At 42.8% G+C, this 18,826-nt stretch overlaps 1 protein-coding gene across 8 annotated transcripts in view; it reads left to right on the top strand.

Moving 5' to 3' along the window:
* The window catches only part of LOC118919314 (vasoactive intestinal polypeptide receptor 2-like), a 71,658-nt gene that overhangs the window by 37,739 nt on the left and 15,093 nt on the right, over positions 1-18,826 (top strand). For all 8 annotated transcript variants that reach the window (XM_057498449.1, XM_057498448.1, XM_057498447.1 and 5 more), the window contains one exon: positions 5,799-5,896. In XM_057498449.1, the coding sequence (XP_057354432.1) occupies positions 5,799-5,896 (98 nt within the window). The remainder of the gene's footprint in view (positions 1-5,798; positions 5,897-18,826) is intronic.

The raw sequence follows: 18,826 nt of genomic DNA, 5'->3' as shown, positions 1-18,826 counted from the left end.
TCAACACCCTTAGCTGATTGAGCCACTTCTAATGAAAACAGGCTTAACCCTGCATCAGAGATGGGACCCAAACCTGGTTTTCTGGGGCTGTGTTCCAAACGGCAATTCTCGTGCTGCAGTTCTGTCCACGTAGGTGGGGGCACAGGAGATGGGATGCCCTCCAGGGAAACACTAAGCATTGCTCATCGTCCTCCAGCAGAAACCCCTGATGGCTTCCCCGTCATCTGCCTCATTCTCTAAGTGGCCACTAGAGGACCCTGTTAAGCCCCACAGATGGTTCCGCATCCCCTGGCGGGTCTCTCCAGCCCTGGTTCTGGTGCCAGTCCATCATTGCTAGCAGCTGTTCCGTGTTCTGTTCTGAAAAGAGCTTGCTTCCCACTGCTGCCTTTGACTTGAGGCTTCTAATTCATCCTGGAATCGGCTCTGCTTCACAAAGGCTCTGATGGAGGCACTTTGCAGGTGACCGAATCAAGCCTTCTTAAATGATTAAAAACATAGGATGTATAAAATGTAAACCAGCTTCAAGCAAAGTAATATCAATTGAAATGTGGATATTCCTTTTCATTCAGTGGACACAAAAACAGAACATACTGATCGTGATTCCCAGCTCATGTGTTGTCTCCTGAGTGGTCAGCCCCCAAAGCAGAGTCCCTGTGGTGAAACACCTGAGTTCCTTGTGGGCAGAGCCGTATCTCACTCACCCTTCTAGGCATTTCACACCCTGTCAGGGCCCAATTAAGTGCTCAGTGAATCTGTTGAACAGAACAAGTTAAATTAACCAGTGATACCCAACATGGTCAGCATGAAATAAAAATGTAATATAAAAATCGTGGGTAAAAAATTCCCACTAAAAATCAACCAGAATGCTAAATAAACTATAATGATGACATTTTAAATTGAGTAGCTGGGATTTCAAGAAATAAGAAAATCTCAGTAAAAGAGCTGAGACCCAGGCCCCAGGCTGTGGGGGCAGCTGGCTCCTGGGGCATCTGCCAGGCCGGAAATGGGGAGCCCTGGTGAGCGGCCTCCTGGAGCAGAAGAGCTGGGTGGCTGGAGCCGGGAGCTGGTCCAGACATGGCCAGCGAGGTGACAAGCTTTCCTTATCCCCCTTCGCTTTCCATAAGGAGAATTTAAAAATCTGTCACCACGGGCATGACTTCCTGCAAGCTGGGTTCCCTGCTTATGTCACCTGCATGGTAGGGAGCCTCTGAGCCGAGACGCTGTGAAGCATTCCTGAACTGCAGCACTGGGGGTGCCTGGCAGAAGCAAGCACCAGTTCTGGAAGGAAACATCTCTGCCCTTGTCCCACGAATTCCCACAGATAAGCTTCAAGAGGCGCTCACGTGCAAAGGCACCAACTACACCAAGAAAAAGCCCCTGTGAACGAAGTCAGCAGATGACAAGCAGGGAAGCTGCACCCTTGAAACTTCAGAGAATGGAGTCATCAGGCACTGAATACAAGTAAGTGCATTCAAAATGTGTTTTTTTTGAAAAAGAGGAAATTGAAAATATGAGCCAGAAACAAAATACTCTACAAAGGACCTTATCTGGGAAAAAAACAAACCTGAAAAATGAAAATAAGGAGATACATTAAAGAGCAAATCAGATACAGATGAAAAGAGCACTCTGGGATGGGAACGATCAGATACCAAGAAACTACCAGAAAGAGGGAAGAAAGCAGAGAAAGGAAACGAGGCGGCAGGGGCTTTCTAAGCCAAGAGGAGGCCATTGTCCACCCAGAGCGCCCCCGCTGAGCCTCACCCAGGAATGAAGAGAAAGAGACGTCTTCAGAAAACCAAGAACTGACAGCCCCCAGGCCTCATCCACAAAGCCTGAGGAGGATGCTTCTGGGGAGTTAAGGAAGAATGTGAGCAAAAAAAGGCAAAACCCAAGGAAGCCTAGCACAGCCTGACTATTCAGGCAGTAGTAAAATGTAGGGGGTCCTAAAAACTAAGGTAAGGCAAATCCTGGACAGCAGATACCACCACGGACAGAGGGTGACGGAAGTCACCTGAGCTCTTTGCAGAATGAAACTTTCTCCTTCAAATTGTTGTGCTGGCAGCTCACGCTGCTTACACACACACATGGACACGTCCAGGCCCATGGAGTGCCACCCACCCCGGGAGGCGGTTCCTGGTGCCTTTCGCATGGCCGTTTTCAGCTGCAGTTCTGGCTTGCTGTCAGGAGGTGTATTAGATTCATTTTATGTCTATTATGTCATTTTCTGTGCTTTGGGTAGGACTGATGCATTTCATTTTCCAACAGTTCAACTGAACTCTCATCTCAAGGTGAACTAATGGAAGCTGCTCCAAATGCCCAGTCCTGTTTATAATCCCTCAACCAGAAAAGGAAATAGAAAATGGAAGAAAACCTGAAAGTAAAGTTTTTGAGGACATTTTCAGAACCTGAGCATATCATCTGTTCTCTCCTTGAAACCGAATCACATAGCCACAGTCACAGAGCCCTGCATCTTGAGGCTTAACAGGATGACAAGCTTCCACATGACCTGAGTTCTTGAGCCTTGGAAAGAAGTCACCTTGGTGGCAGGATTTTCTGTTTTTCACCCCAAGGTCAGCAGTAACCTTTCAGAGCTCCTGCCGCCCTCACCAATTATGACCCGGAATTAATGGAGAGAGTAGAGAGAGTGAAGTTCTGTGCAGGATTCTCTCCCTGAACTGAAATGCTGTCTGTTTCCCACCGCAGGAAGGGTGGTCCCAGGGACAGCAGAGATTGGGTCCAGATCTCCCCAGTGGACAGGCCATTCACACCTGGTTGCTGACAGGCTCTGCAAACTTACACGCCTTCAGGGAAGGGACAGTGGTCCTCACATCTGGGCTGACAGTCCTGGCGACCGGGATGAAGTCCTCAATCTGAGTCAGATGCCAGGCTGCTCACTGTGTTCATTGACCAGTTGTTGGCTCTGTGTTTGGGGACTGTGGCTTGCTTCGGGGTGGGCTGCTCAGCAGGAGGGGCTGCGGTGAAGACTGGCAGCACAGCGTCCACCCACTCAGCCATAAAGTCACTCAGGGACAGGGCAGAGCTGTGGCTTCTATAGGCGATGTGAGAGCGCTGAGTTCCTGAGATCATCTTTGCCCCTCATTGGGCCCCCTCAGCTCATGGACTTGGGGAGGGACCTCAAGGCCATGCCATTTCTTTCCCAAGCAGATGGAGACGCCCTGGTCAGCATGGGCTCACCTTTCTTCTGGGTGTGCGGCTGTTATGGGATTGTTCTTTCCCTGTGTGAGTCTCCATGTTGTCAGTGTCCTTGTTGAGCCTGGTGTCTGCTTTTTGGAAGCAATGTCAGGAGCATGGAGGTGTGCACTGAGCGAGGCTTCGATCCAAGCTGAGCCATCCTGCCCGCCTGCTCGGGAGGTCAGGGCAGCAGAGGTGGAAGCCCTGTGAGGCCCAGTTTTGCTGCGACTGCCACTTCTTGCCCATCATGCCTCTGGGGCTGCCCCACACCTTCACCTCCCGCTCCGCACCCAGGGGCTCAGCATGCAAATAGACCCTGGACAGCAAGGCAAGGACCTCCAAACAAGTCGAGGCACCCACTCAGTCTCCCTCTGAGTGGGACTGAAAAACAAATCGTGTGGCTCTGTGGGTGGGTGGTCAGGGCTCGGGCTGCAGTGCAGCAGAGCTTTCTGCCCTGATGTAGGCTCTCACCATCCGCTTTGTCCAGCGTGGCAGCCACTGGCCACACGTGGCTCCAACACTTGAACTGTGGCCAGTGGAACTGAGTAACTGGAGCTAAAATTTTAATTTGTACTTAAGTAGCCATGTCTGGCAAGAAGCACTGTGGGCAGGACAGGTGCAGACTCCCTGAAATTTACCCCGGGGCTGTGCTGTCCCTGTGCAGGCGTAACAGAGAGACTCGCTCCAGCATCGTATTGAACGTTAGTTTGCCAGTTCAGGATACATGCTAACCTGGATTATGTTAATTAATTTAATTTTCTCATTAATATTGGTCATAGGCTCATTTTTTCCCCCAAATGTCATAGTTTGTTTCTAAAATACACTAGCCCACTATCAGCCTTCACAATCAGCGGTAAATAGAGGAAGCTTTCCTCGAAGTGTCATCACCTTGATCGTGAAGAACAGTGCAGGGAGAGGGCGGTGGTGCCTTGCCGATAGGCCTGTCCAGACGCACGGGAGCAGGGCCTGCCCTGCACGCCCCCTCAGTGGTGCTGCCTCCAGCTGGGTCTGCGGGCTCTGCTCCAGGCTGGGGCCTTGGCTCTGCCTCGGTTTGGGTGCACACACCTCCGCCCCACCACTTCCCCGAAGGAGCTCGGACTCACCTGTCCGAGAGTCAGTTTAGAGATAAACCAGGAACAGTGAGCACTGTCTCCTGGTCTTCCACTCTGCGTGGCCCAGTGCTGTGTAAACCGCTAGAACAGGATGTATATGCAAAACTGACTGACCCTGCAGTTTCTGGGTTTCTCACAGGGACAAGCTTGCGGCTTCAGCCTCAGAACAATGGTCAGAGAAGTGGGGGGTGCCTTAAACGTGACTCTCTCCCTGCTCCAGAGTTCCAACCCCAGGGGGCCCCGAGTGGGAGTTCGTCTGGGACAGGGTGGGGGTTGCTGGAAGAGGGCAACAGGACCCTCTGATCTTCTGGGACCACCCTGAGTAGGCAGACCTGGGTCCCAGGATTCCTACAACTCAAATGTAAATAGGGTAATTTGGTCCAAGTAATGATTAAGTGGTAATGTTATCGTTAAAAGCAAAACTAATAAGGCACAGCTAGGGCATGCAGGCAATGGTTCTGCAATGTGTCTGTGCTGACAGGTAGTAACTGCACTAGTGGGGATGAGCATCTAATAATGTGGGGAACTGCCAGCACTATGTTGTGCACTTGAGGCCAGTATAACGTACATTAACTACACTTCAGTAAAAATCACATCAGAAAGAGCCAATAAGCAAGCTAATAAGTAGAAGCACAGAGCTTTTTGTTTTGCTTTGAGTTTTTATTATAAAATGACAGTGAGGTTTAGTAACATACAGATTTGTCAGGACTCATTTGCAAGACAAAATTCACAGTGTAATAACATGTGGGTTATTTTTCTCTTTATTTTATAAGAATTAGATAGATCAATAAAAATGAAAGCCAGGAAACAGCCCATGGGAACCAGGAATAAATTATGCCTCTTTGCAGCTGTCACTTGGTTTCCCGTGACTGATGGTGACCCCCTTCTAACAGCGCAGGACCCCTTGTGTTAGTGCCCCCAGAGGCCCCATCGGGGTGCTTCCCACTAGCCCTCTCCTGCTCCTCATGATTTCATGGAGTTCAAGAGCACCAAGCCAAGAAGCCCACCAAACTAAAAAATGCGAGTAATACTAAATTACAAGACACTGCGCCTCAGCCTCTGGTTCTACGTTAGAAGGTACCCTTTGTCTGAGCGTGGGCCGTCAGTGTACAGAGTCATGTGGGTTTTTCAATATATTCAGATGTGTGCGGCCACATGAGCTCTTCCACTGACCCACCACCCCGGAGGTCTGAGCACACCTGACCCAGTGCTTCAGGGCGTGGCAGGTCCTGTTACCTCCAGACAGATTGCTTTATGGGGACCATCCAAAGTCATTCACAATGAATCATAAGAAAACAGTGGGCATTTAAAGACATGAATGTGATCTTTTGGTTCACAGTGGAGGCAGAACCCCAAAAGCATGCTCTTCCATGTGTTCCCGGCAATCAGCAGCCCAAAGTGTTGGTGAGGGATGCACCTTGGATCTGGGGACTGCCAGGATCCTTTGCCCCGTGCTGGCCACCAAGAGCTCACAGACGCTTTCCTTCTTTGTAGATCATGTTTTACATGCTGGTGAAGGCCACGTATACCCTGGGCTACAGTGTCTCTCTGATTTCCCTTACAACCGGAAGTATAATTCTCTGCCTCTTCAGGTAAGTAGTGGAAATGAGTGACTCTGCCAAGATTGTGGGCAGGAAGATGTGACCAGCATGAGCCGCCTCAGCCCAAGAGAGCACAGCCTGCTCCCTCTCTCCATGTGCTGAGCTAGTGAAACTCCCTTGGAGAAGGCCGGTGGGAAATTCAACACTGATATGTGTGTTTTTGTTTAAGTATCTGCATTTCTTATATAAAGAGAAAATGCTGACTTTGGATAATAATTCAGTTCAACTCTTACTTACCAAATATGTAGGCATTATGCAAACACTTTGAAAACAGAAGCAACATGATCTTGCCCTTGTCATTCAGAAGCACCTGCGTTTTGGCCACCAGTGGTCTACTGAGAGACACTGTAATGTGTTCGAGAGCATGAAGGCAGGGTTCAAGTCCTGCGTTCAAGCCCTGGATCAGTCTCTTAGTAGCCATGTGACCCTGGACAAATTACCTCACTTCTCTGTGCATCTGTAAAGCATGGATACCAATGGAGCCCACGTGGCATGTGGTAAGCACTCTAAATTTTGCCACTGTTTTCCCTGTATTGAGGCTAGAGTTCTACCTGGTGAGCCTTGGTCTCCTTGCTAACTAATGACCGGCTACACTGCAGTTGTTCAGGGGGTACAAGTAGAGGCTCTATCTAGAAAAAGCTAATACACATATTAGGAATAAGTCCAAATCTTAAGCATCACTAAATAAAATGGATCGGTTTTATTATTTTATTTTTTATTATTATTACTTTTGGTATAACTTTTTTTTTATTTTGGTACCATTAATCTATAATTACATGAAGGACATTGTGTTTACTAGGCTCCCCCCTTCACCAAGTCCCCCCCACATCCCCGTTCATGGTCACTGTCCATCTACATAGTAAGATGCTGTAAAATCACTACTTGTCACCAAGTTCAGTCACTGTCCTTCAACATAGTAAGATGCTATAGAATCACTACTTGTCTTCTCTGTGTTGCACAGCCCTCCCCGTGCCCTCCCAACACTATACATGCTAATCGTAATGCCCCCTTTCTTTTCTTCCCACCCTTATCCCTCCCTTCCCACCCGTCCTCCCCAGTCCTTTCCCTTTGGTAACTATTAGTCCATTCTTGGGTTCTGTGATTCTGCTGCTGTTTTGTTCCTTCAGTTTTCTTTTGTTCTTATACTCCACATATGAGTGAGATCACTTGGTACTTGTCTTTCTCTGCCTGGCTTATTTCACTGAGCATAATACCCTCCAGCTCCATCCATGTTGTTGCAAATGGTAGGATTTGTTTTTCTTCTTAGGGCTGCGTAATATTCCATTGTGTATATGTACCACATCTTCTTTATCCAGTCATCTACTGATGGAAATTTAGGTTGCTTCCATATCTTGGCTATTGTAAATAGTGCAGCAATAAACATAGGGGTGCATCTGTCTTTTTCAAACTGGAGTGCTGCATTCTTAGGGTAAATTCCTAGAAGTAAGATTCCTGGGTCAAATGGTATTTCTATTTTGAGCATGTTGAGGAACCTCTATGCTGCTTTCCATAATGGTTGAACTAATTTACATTCCCACCAGCAGTGTAGGAGGGTTCCCCTTTCTCCACAGCCTCGCCAACATTTGTTGTTGTTTGTCTTTTGGATGGTAGCCATCCTTACTGGTGTGAGATGATATCTCATTGTGGTTTTAATTTGCATTTCTCTGATGACAAGCGATGTGGAGCATCTTTTCATGTATCTGTTGGCCATCTGAATTTCTTCTTTAGAGAATTGTCTATTCAGCTCCTCTGCCCATTTTTTAATTGGATTATTTGCTTTTTGTTTGTTGAGGTGTGTGAGCTCTTTATATATTTTGGATGTCAACCCTTTATCAGATCTGTCATTTACGAATATATTCTCCCATACTGTAGGATACCGTTTTGTTCTATTGATGGTGTCCTTTGCTGTACAGAAGCTTTTCAGCTTGATATAGTCCCATTTGTCCATTTTTGCATTTGTTTCCCTTGCCCAGGGAGATATGTTCAAGAAGAGGTCACTCTTGTTTATGTCTAAGAGATTTTTGCCTATGATTTTTTCCAAGAGTTTTATGGTTTCATGACTTACATTCAAGTCTTTGATCCATTTTGAATTTACTTTTGTGTATGGGGTTAGACAGTGATCCAGTTTCATTCTCTTACATGTAGCTGTCCAGTTTTGCCAGCACCATCTGTTGAAGAGACTGTCATTTCCCCATTGTATGTCCATGGCCCCTTTATCGAATATTAGTTGACCATATATGTTTGGGTTAATGTTTGGAGTCACTATTCTTTTCCATTGGTCTGTGGCTCTGTTCTTGTGCCAGTACCAAATTGTCTTGATTACTGTGGCTTTGTAGTAGAGCTTGAAGTTGGGGAGTGAGATCCCCCCCCCACTTTATTCTTCCTTCTCAGGATTGCTTTAGCTATTCGGGGTCTTTGGTGTTTCCATATGAATTTTTGAACTATTTGTTCCAGTTCATTGAAGAAAGCTATTGGTAATTTGATAGGGATTGCATCGAATCTGTATAGTGCTTTGGGCAGGATTGCCATTTTGATGATATTAATTCTTCCTAGCCAAGAGCATGGGATGAGTTTCCATTTGTTAGTGACTTCTTTAATTTCTCTTAAGAGTGTCTTACAGTTTTCAGTGTATAGGTCTTTCACTTCCTTGGTTAGGTTTATTCCTACGTATTTTATTCTTTTTGATGCTAATGTGAATGGAATTGTCTTCCTGACTTCTCTTTCTATTAGTTTATTGTTAGTGTATAGGAAAGCCACAGATTTCTGTGTGTTAATTTTGTATCCTGCAACTTTGCTGAATTCCGATATTAGCTCTAGTAGTTTCGGAGTGGAGTCTTTAGGGTTTTTTATGTACAATATCATGTCATCTGCAAACAGTGACAGTTTAACTTCTTCTTTACCAATCTGGATTCCTTGTATTTCTTTGTTTTGTCTAATTACCGTTGCTAGGACCTCCAGTACTATGTTGAATAACAGTGGGGAGAGTGGGCATCCCTGTCTTGTTCCCGATCGCAGAGGAAAAGCTTTCAGCTTCTCACTGTTCAGTATGATGTTGGCTGTGGGTTTATCGTATATGGCTTTATTATGTTGAGGTACTTGCCCTCTATACCCATTTTGTTGAGAGTTTGTATCATGAATGGATGTTGAATTTTGTCGAATGTTTTTTCAGCATCTAAGGAGATGATCATGTGGTTATTGTCTTTCTTTTTGTTGATGTGGTGGATGATGTTGATGGATTTTTGAATGTTGTACCATCCTTGCATCCCTGGTATGAATCCCACTTGGTCATGGTGTTCAATCCTTCTGATGTATTTTTGAATTTGGTTTGCTAATATTTTGTTGAGTATTTTTGCATCTACGTTCATCAGGGATATTGGTCTGTAGTTTTCTTTTTTGGTGGGGTCTTTGCCTGGTTTTGGTATTAGGGTGATGTTGGCTTCATAGAATGAGTTTGGGAGTATTCCCTCCTCTTCTATTTTTTGGAAAACTTTAAGGAGAATGGGTATTTTGTCTTCTCTGTATGCCTGATAAAATTCCGAGGTAAATCCATCTGGCCTGGGGGTTTTGTTCTTTGGTAGTTTTTTGATTGCCACTTCAATTTCGTTGCTGGTAATTGGTCTGTTTAGATTTTCTGTTTCTCTCTGGGTAAGTCTTGGAAGGTTGTATTTTTCTAGGAAGTTGCCCATTTCTGCTAGGTTTCCCAGCTTGTTAGCATACAGGTTTTCATAGTACTCTCTAATAATTCTTTATATTTCTGTGGGGTCCGTCGTGATTTTTCCTTTCTTGTTTCTGATTCTGTTGATTTGTGTTGACTCTCTTTTCCTCTTAATAAGTCTGGCTAGAGGCTTATCTATTTTGTTTATTTTCTCGAAGAACCAGCTCTTGGTTTCATTGATTTTAGCTATTGTTTTCTTCTTCTCAATTTTATTTATTTCTTCTCTGATCTTTATTATGTCCCTCCTTCTGCTGACCTTAGGCCTCATTTGTTCTTCTTTTTCCAATTTCGATAATTGTGACATTAGACCATTCATTTGGGATTGTTCTTCCTTCTTTAGATATGCCTGGATTGCTATATACTTTCCTATTAAGACTGCTTTTGCTGTATCCCACAGTAGTGGGGGCTTTGTGCTGTTGTCATTTGTTTCCATACATTGCTGGATCTCCATTTTGATTTGGTCATTGATCCATTGATTATTTAGGAGTGTGTTGTTAAGCCTCCATGTGTTTGTGAGCCTTTTTGCCTTCTTTGTACAGTTTATTTCTAGTTTTATGCCTTTGTGGTCTGAAAAGTTGGTTGGTAGGATTTCAATCATTTGGAATTTACTGAGGCTCTTTTTGTGGCCTAGTATGTGGTCTATTCTGGAGAATGTTCCATGTGCACTTGAGAAGAATGTATATCCTGTTGCTTTTGGATGTAGAGTTCTGTAGATGTCTATTAGTTCCATCTGTTCTAGTGTGTTGTTCAGTGCCTCTGTGTCCTTACTTATTTTCTGTCTGGTGGATCTGTCCTTTGGAGTGAGTGGTGTGTTGAAGTCTCCCAGAATGAATGCATTGCATTCTGGTTCCTCCTTTAGTTCTGTTAGTATTTGTTTCAGATATGTTGGTGCTCCTGTATTGGGTGCATATATATTTATAATGGTTATATCCTCTTGTTGGACTGAGCCCTTTATCATTATGTAATGTCCTTCTTTATCTTTTGTTACTTTCTTTACTTTCAAGTCTTTTTGTCTGATACTAGTATTGCAACGCCTGCTTTTTTCTCTCTGTTGTTTGCATGAAGTATCTTTTTCCATCCCTTGACTTTAAGTCTGTGCATGTCTTTGGGTTTGAGGTGAGTCTTTTGTAAGCAGCATATGGATGGATCTTGCTTTTTTATCCATTCTATTACTCTGTGTCTTTTGATTGGTGCATTCAGTCCATTTACATTTAGGGTGATTATTGAAAGGTATGTACTTATTGCCATTGCAGGCTTTATGTTTGTGGTTACTAAAGGTTCAGGGTTAGCTTCTTTACTATCTTACTATCTAACTTATCTTGCTTATTGAGCTATTATAAACAGGGTCTGATGATTCTTTATTTCTCTCCCTTCTTATTCCTCCTTCTCCCTTCTTCATATGTTGGTATTTTGTTCTGTGCTCTTTTTAGGAGTGCTCCCATCTAGAGAAGTCCCTGTAAGGTGTCTTGTAGAGGTGGTTTGTGGGAGGCAAATTCCCTCAACTTTTGCTTGTCTGGGAATTGTGTGATCCCTCCTTCATATTTAAATGATAATCGTGTTGGATACAGTATTCTTGGTTCAAGGCCCTTCTGTTTCATTGCATTAAGTATATCATGCCATTCTCTTATGGCCTGTAGGGTTTCTGTTGAGAAGTCTGATGATAGCCTGATGGGTTTTCCTTTTTAGGTAACCTTTTTTTCTCTCTGGCTGCCTTTAATACTTTGTCCTTGTCTTTGATCTTTGCCATTTTAATTATTATGTGTCATGGTGTTGCCCTCCCTGGATCCCTTGTTATGGGAGTTCTATGTACCTCTGTGGTCTGAGAGGCCATTTCCTCCCCTAGTTTGGGGAAGTTTTCAGCAATTATTTCTTCAAAGACACTTTCTATCCCTTTTTCTCTCTCTTCTTCTTCTGGTATCCCTATAATGCGGATATTGTTCTGTTTCGATTGGTCACTCAACTCTTTTAGAATTCTTTCATTCCTGGAGGTCCTTTTATCTCTCTCTGCATCAGCTTCTCTGTGTTCCTGTTCTCTGTTTTCTAGTCCATTAATGTTCTCTTGCATCTCGTCCATTCTGTTTTGAAGTCTTTCCAGAGCTTGTTTTATTTCTGTATTCTCCTTCCTTAGTTCTTGCATATTTCTCTTCAAGTCCATCAGCATGGTTATGACTTTTGTTTCGAATTCTTTTTGAGGAAGACTGGTTAAATCTATCTTCCCAGGTTCCTTCTCAAGAGAAGATGTAGCAGATGCCGAAACTGTCTGGGTTAGTCTTGTCTGGATCGAATTTTTTTGCCTTTTCATGTTGATAGGTGCAGTGGAGTGCTATTGACGTGTCTATTAGCTTTCCACTTGGCTCCTGGCCTTTTTTTAGTGGGACAACCGCAACCCCTAGTAGCTTGTGTTGGGCAATTACGTGTAGGCTGGGTCTTTGTATCTTGCCTGGCTGGTATCGAGGAAGCTCCCTTGCAGAGGGCCTGGCCAGCCTCAGGCTGCTAATCTGCTATGGCAGGGCCCAGGAGGGGTAATGCACGGGGGGCTATTTGGCTGTTTACCTCTGTGAGGGGTCTCAGAGCTGTTGCCCAGGGGGTCAGTGTGCCCGGAGTTCCCTGGAATTTCCAGCTGCTGGACTGTGACCTGGGATGTTTCCGTCCAGCTGTGGCATCCCTGTCCCTTTAAGACTTTCAAAAAGCACTCGCTTTTCTTTGTCACAGGGGCCTCGGCTTCGGGACCTGCTCAGAGGTCTTGCTGTCCTGTTTCCCTAGTTTCCAGCCCTCCATGCATGCACTGTGTCTGCGCTTTGGTGCGGATGGCTAGGGCTGGGTGTTTAGCAGTCCTGGGCTCCCTCTTCCTCCCCACTCCAATTCCTCTCCTCCCACTGGGAGCTGGGGTGAGGGACGCTTGGGTCCCGCCAGGCCGGAGCTTGTTTCTTACCCCTTTCACCAGGCGCTGGGCTCTCGCAGGTGTGGATGTAGTCTGGCTGTTGTCCTGTGTCTTCTGGTCTCTCTTTTAGGATTAGTTGTATTTCTTGTATTTTCAAAAATATATGTTTTTGGGAGGAGATTCCCATTGTCCTACTCATGCTGCCATCTTGGCTCCGCCCTCAAAATGGATCGGTTTTAATCACCACATGTAATTTCTTGCTCAAGTATAGTTCAAATGTTGGCAGTATTCAGATAAAATCAGTGATAAAGCAATGGGATATTTTTAAAAACTAACACAAACTGTTAGGAAGTAAAATGGATAAGGCAAGACTGATTTAGAATATAGGTGGAAATCCAGCAAATATAATCAAATCATACTTTTCATTTTTCAGGCATTTCAACTATATCAAGTAGTTGGTAATTCTCAGAAAGAGTACATCAGTACCCTTCATCCAGAACTGTACTTTGAAAAATGTGGGGAAGATCTATCATATTCTAGTTCTTTAAAATATGCTGGTACAACATTAATATTTGTTCTGTTATCCTCTGTATTTTACTATGTCTTTTTAAATGTTCAAATTATTAAAGATAAAAAAGAAAGGAAAAATATAGGTGGTGAAGTGGAACAGGATAACCTGAAGTAGAAAAATTTTAGGTTATTTTTAAAGAGCTCCTATAGTGAACAATCCATATTCTTGACACTGGCAGTTTCCCTCATTCTGTACTTGGTGACATTTAATTAGCCAACTTCAGGGCATTTTGGAATTGCTCTTAATCCATGGACATGATCCTTTAAGAGAATCTCAAATGGTTTTATGAGTATCAAAAGTCATTAGTCACTTGCCAGTGATACCTCTTAGTTAGAAAAGGACACGTCTGCTGGCTCAACATGTAACGGTTGCTGGAAGCATCACCCAGAGCCCAGAGCTGGTGTACGGTTCTCAGCTGTGCCTTCCTCTTGGCCACAGAAATGCTTCCTGCCTCCAGGGGTTAGATGTGCCTGTCCATCTGATGCCCCTTCCTGGGAGAGTGGTGAGGAAGGTGACTCTAAAATCTGTATTATAAACATAACATCTCCACCATCTCCATAATCACAGCCAGGACCCGGGATTCTTTGCTGGTATTGAACATTTATTGCCCGGAACAGCTGCATAAGCTAAGAAAGCATTTAGGAACTGTTGCCAAGGAATGGACAGCTTCCATCCTTGACGAAATACCCAAGCACTGCAGGCTGGGGTAACACACACGACCTAGCTTGGGCCCCGCAGCTGCCGTCCTGGAGGGCGTATGGGTCCAGGTCCAGGCAAAGCCGTTCTAGTCCCCGCAAGCCCAGGAATCGCAGCTATTACTGCCACACACAGCATGCCATGCCTTCCGTAAGAGTTTATTTGTCCCTACAGCATTTCCAACAGTGCTGCCTCTGCCCCGTTTTACAGTTAGAGAAAGGAGGCCCAGAGAGGCACCCCACATTCCAGATCACTGAGCTGGAGAGGCAGAGCCTTGATTCACAACCGCCCAGGCCTCCTGTTCCCTGGGGGTTTGGCATGTTCTCCAGAGGCCGTGTCCAGCCATCACCATGAGCAATTCCAGCCCGGCTTATCAGAAGCCACACCTGCAGTCACATCCAGCTCCCTTTTGCAGAGCCTCACTCAGAAGTAAATTTTAAAATGAGCGATGCATGATGAGCTTAGCCAAGACACCCAGCAAACATGACTCCCTGGATGGCATGTCATTTCTGAGTCATGGCAATAGATCCCAATCTCTGCAGTGGAGAGGTGTGGGCAGGAGGGAGGGAAAGAGAAAAAGGAAAGAAGAAAAGAAAGAAAAGGTGATTTGGAGAGATGAATGCAGCCCCCACGAGAAGCCAGCAGGCAGTGTCTACAACTGCAGCCCAGTTATTAGTAAATAAACGTTTACTAATGAAGTACATGTTCAGGGAAGCGGGTAAATCTTCCATTGCCGCTGATTCATGTCTTCAAATGAACAAACACCCATATCAAGATTTAGGACATTATCAGCCCCAGAAGCCATCCCCACATCTGCTCTGTGTCCTTGAAAGTGGCCATTATCCAAATTTCTGACACCAGATTGCTTTTGCCATTTTTGAAAATGCTGTCTTAGAATTACACAGAGGAAGTCTTCTGTCTCGGGTTCCCTCAAACAATATTTTGCAGGGCAAATCATCCCTGTTGCTGATGAAGTCATCCTGTTCTCTTTTATTGTGTGAAGTAGTCCGTTCACTGAGCGCAATACTATTTACTTGCCCCTCACTGTTCATGGATGGTGACTCTCAATTTGGGACCACAAAGGGCTGATGCGAAGACCCTTGTGTGCCTCCTGCACATAAGTACATGCTTCCTGAAACATGTGTCTGTGTATCTGTGTGCACATTTACATTTGTATGGACATTTACTTTACACTTACCAGCCATAGGCTATGCATAGTCTTTCTAGGAACTGCCACCATTGTCCAGAGTGTTTGCACCCTGCAGGAGCCTGCCAGCCATGCAGGGGATTGACAATTGCTCTGTATCCTTGTCACCACTTATCATTAGCTTTTTAAAATTTGGACATGCAGTTGGGTTTATAATAATACAGAATGATGTTCTTAATTTGCATTTCCTGATGGCTGATGAGGTCATCTGGATTTTTTGAGGTGTTGTTTCGTGTATTTGTTCATTTTTCTGTTCTGCTATCTCCCTTCTTTTTAAGAGTCATAGAGGGAAGGTTTTTGTCAGATACCCAGTATTACTAATTTTATCTCTACCTCTGTGGTTATCTGGACTTTATCTCTAGACTTTACACTCTCTTGGTGAGCCTTTGATCAACAAAAGTTCTTAATTTTAATAAAGTCCATTTGTTATCTGTATTTTTGGTCAGTGCCTCCTGAGGCCTATTTAAGAAATATTGGCTATATTCCCCTTTGTTACCACCTAGATATTTTATCATTTAACTTTTTATGTGAAGGTCTATGATACACCTATAGTTTATTGTATGTGGTATGAGGAAGGGGTTAAGGCCCATTTAATTTTGGTTTCAATTCCCAAGTATCTCAGTTTTTAATCATGAATAGGTGTTGAATTTTATGATTTTTATACATATATTGAGATGAGTAGATGGTTTTTATGATTTGTTCATTTAGTGTGAAAAACTGCACAGATACGTTTTCTAATATTGAATCTACTTTTCATTCCTTAAATTCACCTTACTTGGTTGTGTTGTATTATCCTTTTATAATATAGCTGGGTTTAATTTGCTAATATTTTGTTGAGGAATTTGTACCTACATTTGTGAATTTGATCTATTATATTCTTTCTTATAAAATTAGGCTCTCATCTGACAGTTACACTCACCCATTAGTGAATAAGAAAGTGTTCCCTGTCTTCTAGGCTGTGGAATAGTTTGGGCAGATAAGGTGGTATTTCTTCCTTAAAGTTTGTAGAATTCATCAAGGAAGCCATCCGGGCTGAGAATTGTCAGGGGGAAGGTTTAATTTCTACATTCAAGTTTTTTAAACTAGACACATGATGATTCAGATTCTCTATTTCTTAAGTTAATTATAAGTTGTTTTTTTTTTTCAGGGAATCTGTCCTTTTAATCTACATTTTCTATATTCTTTTGTTATACATTTAATGTATGTAAGAGCTATACTGATATCTCCTTTTTCCTTCCTGGTGTTGGTAATTTGTGTTTTCCTTGTTTTTATCTTGATTTTAAGCTCTTACCAATTTTATCAGTGTTTTCCAGGCACAGTGTTTTGACTTTGTTCATTCCTTTCTTGTGTGTTTGTTGATTTAGTAACTTAGCCTCCTATTTTTATTATTTCTTTAATTCTGCTGTCTCTGGTTTTACCTTAGTGCTCTTCTTCTAGTTCCTGGAGACAGATGCTCACACGCTGACAGTGCTGTTTGTCAACAGTACATCATCTGTGTCTGCAACTCCCCCCCTCAGTCCTGCTGTAGTTCCACCATCCAAGTTTTAAGATGTGTGTGTTTCCCATTATCATTTAGTTCTGATTTTTCTAAACTTTTTTTGTGGTTATTTTTAATTTCATAGGCTATAGAAATCTACAGCTTAATTTCCAATCAGTTATTAATTTTTTATTCAGGTTTTTATTAATGATTTCTAGTTTAATTCATGGAGATCAGTACACTGCATGAATTTGATCCTCTGAAATTTGTTGAGGCTTGCATATGACCCAAAATGTGGTATATTTTGGCAAAAGTTTCCTTTTCAGTTGAAAGAAATGTGAATTCTGCAGTTAGTGGTTTGTATGCTACAAATGTCATTTATACCAAGCTTGTGATCACATTATTTAAATATTCCAATACCATTACTGATTGTTTTAACTGCTTGTTCTATCAGTTACTGTCTTAAAATCTCCAGCTATTATTGTGGACTTGTTTCTCTCTTTTTATTTAACTTACACTATTTGCTTTATGTATTTTAAGGTCATGTTATTAGGGGCATACTAATTTAATATTTTATCATCCTATTAAATCATCCATACTTAGTAGTGCCCCTTGCCTTAAAAATCTACTTTACCTGATGTTAATATAGTTATGTTAGCTTTCTTTCACTTGATATTTGCAAGGCATATTGTTTTCTATGCTTTTATTTTGAACTTCCCTGTTTTTTGTTTAATTTGTGTGTCTTCTAAGCTCCATGGGATTCGCTTTTTATTACCACCCTATTTTTATTTTTACAAGCACTATCTTTACACCCATATTTAGACTACTCACTAACAACCTGCAGTTCCGACCCACCTGCATCTCTTTGCTCTCTGCTGTCTCGACTGCTCTTTGCTGCTTTTGCACTCATTCTGTGTTTCTTTTTCATTTATTAAATATTTCTATTATGCATGTTTTCCCTTTTTAGAGCATTAGTCATACCTTCTATTATTATTCTTCTAGTTGTCACCCCAAATTTACAACATGCACCTCTGCCTCATAGGAGGTAGCCTCCAGTTACCATTTCACCACTTTCCAGTGATTTAAGGACTTTACATACAACTCCATTTACTCCATGCTTTAGGTGCTATTGTTACGTGTTTTAATTCTACATATATTTTAAATACCACAAGACACAGCTGTTGTTTTAAAGTAAGTATTTATTTAGGGCACCCACATATTTGTCTTTCCTGGTGCTCCTTGGCCCCCCGTGTTTCCACATTCCCATCTGGGTTCACCCTCCTGCTGCCCGAGGACCACCCTGTAGTGTTTCTTTCAGCACCATCCTACCCGTAATGAATTCTCATTGTCCTTGACTATTTGAAATCATCTTAATTTTGCCCTCATATTTAGGGTAGTTTTGAGAGTATTGAACTCTTTATTGACAGTTATTTTCTTCCATCACATTAAAGATGTACATCATTATTTCTTTTGAAAACTCAGCTGCTAGTCTCACCATTGTTCCATTGAAGGAATATGTCTTTTTTTCTCAGGGACTTTGAGATATTTTTTTCTTTGTCTTTGGTTTTCACAGCTGCACTATCATGGGACTCACTGTGGCTTTCTTGTATTTCTCCTTTGGGGATTAGTGGGGCTTCTTTAATCTATTACTATATTTTAACAGTTTCAAAAAATTCTTGTCTAATAGTTATTAAAATATTGCTTGTACTTTATTCTCTTCTCTCCTTCTGAAACCCTATTTTCCCATATGACCAATTTTTTCACCACCTCCTATATATTTCCTACTGATTCTCTCCATTTTCCATTATTTTGTTTCTCTCTTATCTAGACATATTCTTCTGGACTATTTTCAATTCATGGTACTCTCACTTACTATGTCTAATCTAATGTTAGACCCTGCTTTTAAATTCTTAATTTTGGGCTTTTTTTTTTAAGTTTTAAAATTTCCATTTGATTTTTATAATCAGTTCCATTTGCTAATAAAAGCCTCCATCTCTTCATCAATTTACCTGAGTATATTAATCAGTGTATATTTAATACACTCTGTGTATTAAAATGCCAGATCTGGATGTCTTTCTAAAATTGTCTATTTTTTTTTTCTTTTTAACTTGACAGTTGATCATTTGGTCCTGTTTCTGGCATGCCTAGTTCTTTCTACTGAAATTACAAATAATTAAATTACAGAGGCTTTAGATAATATCCCACTGCAGAGAGGTTTTCTAGCAAGATAGGCAGAGCACCAGTCGGGACTGAATTGATCTGAGGCTGTATTTCAGGCTTTATGAAGATGGGCTTCTCTCTGGTTCATCACTGTTTCTGGGTCACAGCTCTTTAGGGTTTCCAGTGAAAGCCTGGGAGTGCCTCTACCGGACAA

The sequence above is a fragment of the Manis pentadactyla genome, chromosome 3 (genome assembly GCF_030020395.1).
Source record: "Manis pentadactyla isolate mManPen7 chromosome 3, mManPen7.hap1, whole genome shotgun sequence".
Lineage (NCBI taxonomy): Eukaryota > Metazoa > Chordata > Mammalia > Pholidota > Manidae > Manis > Manis pentadactyla.
Note: the sequence above shows the minus strand (reverse complement) of the source record. Positions and strands in the feature narration are given on the sequence as shown.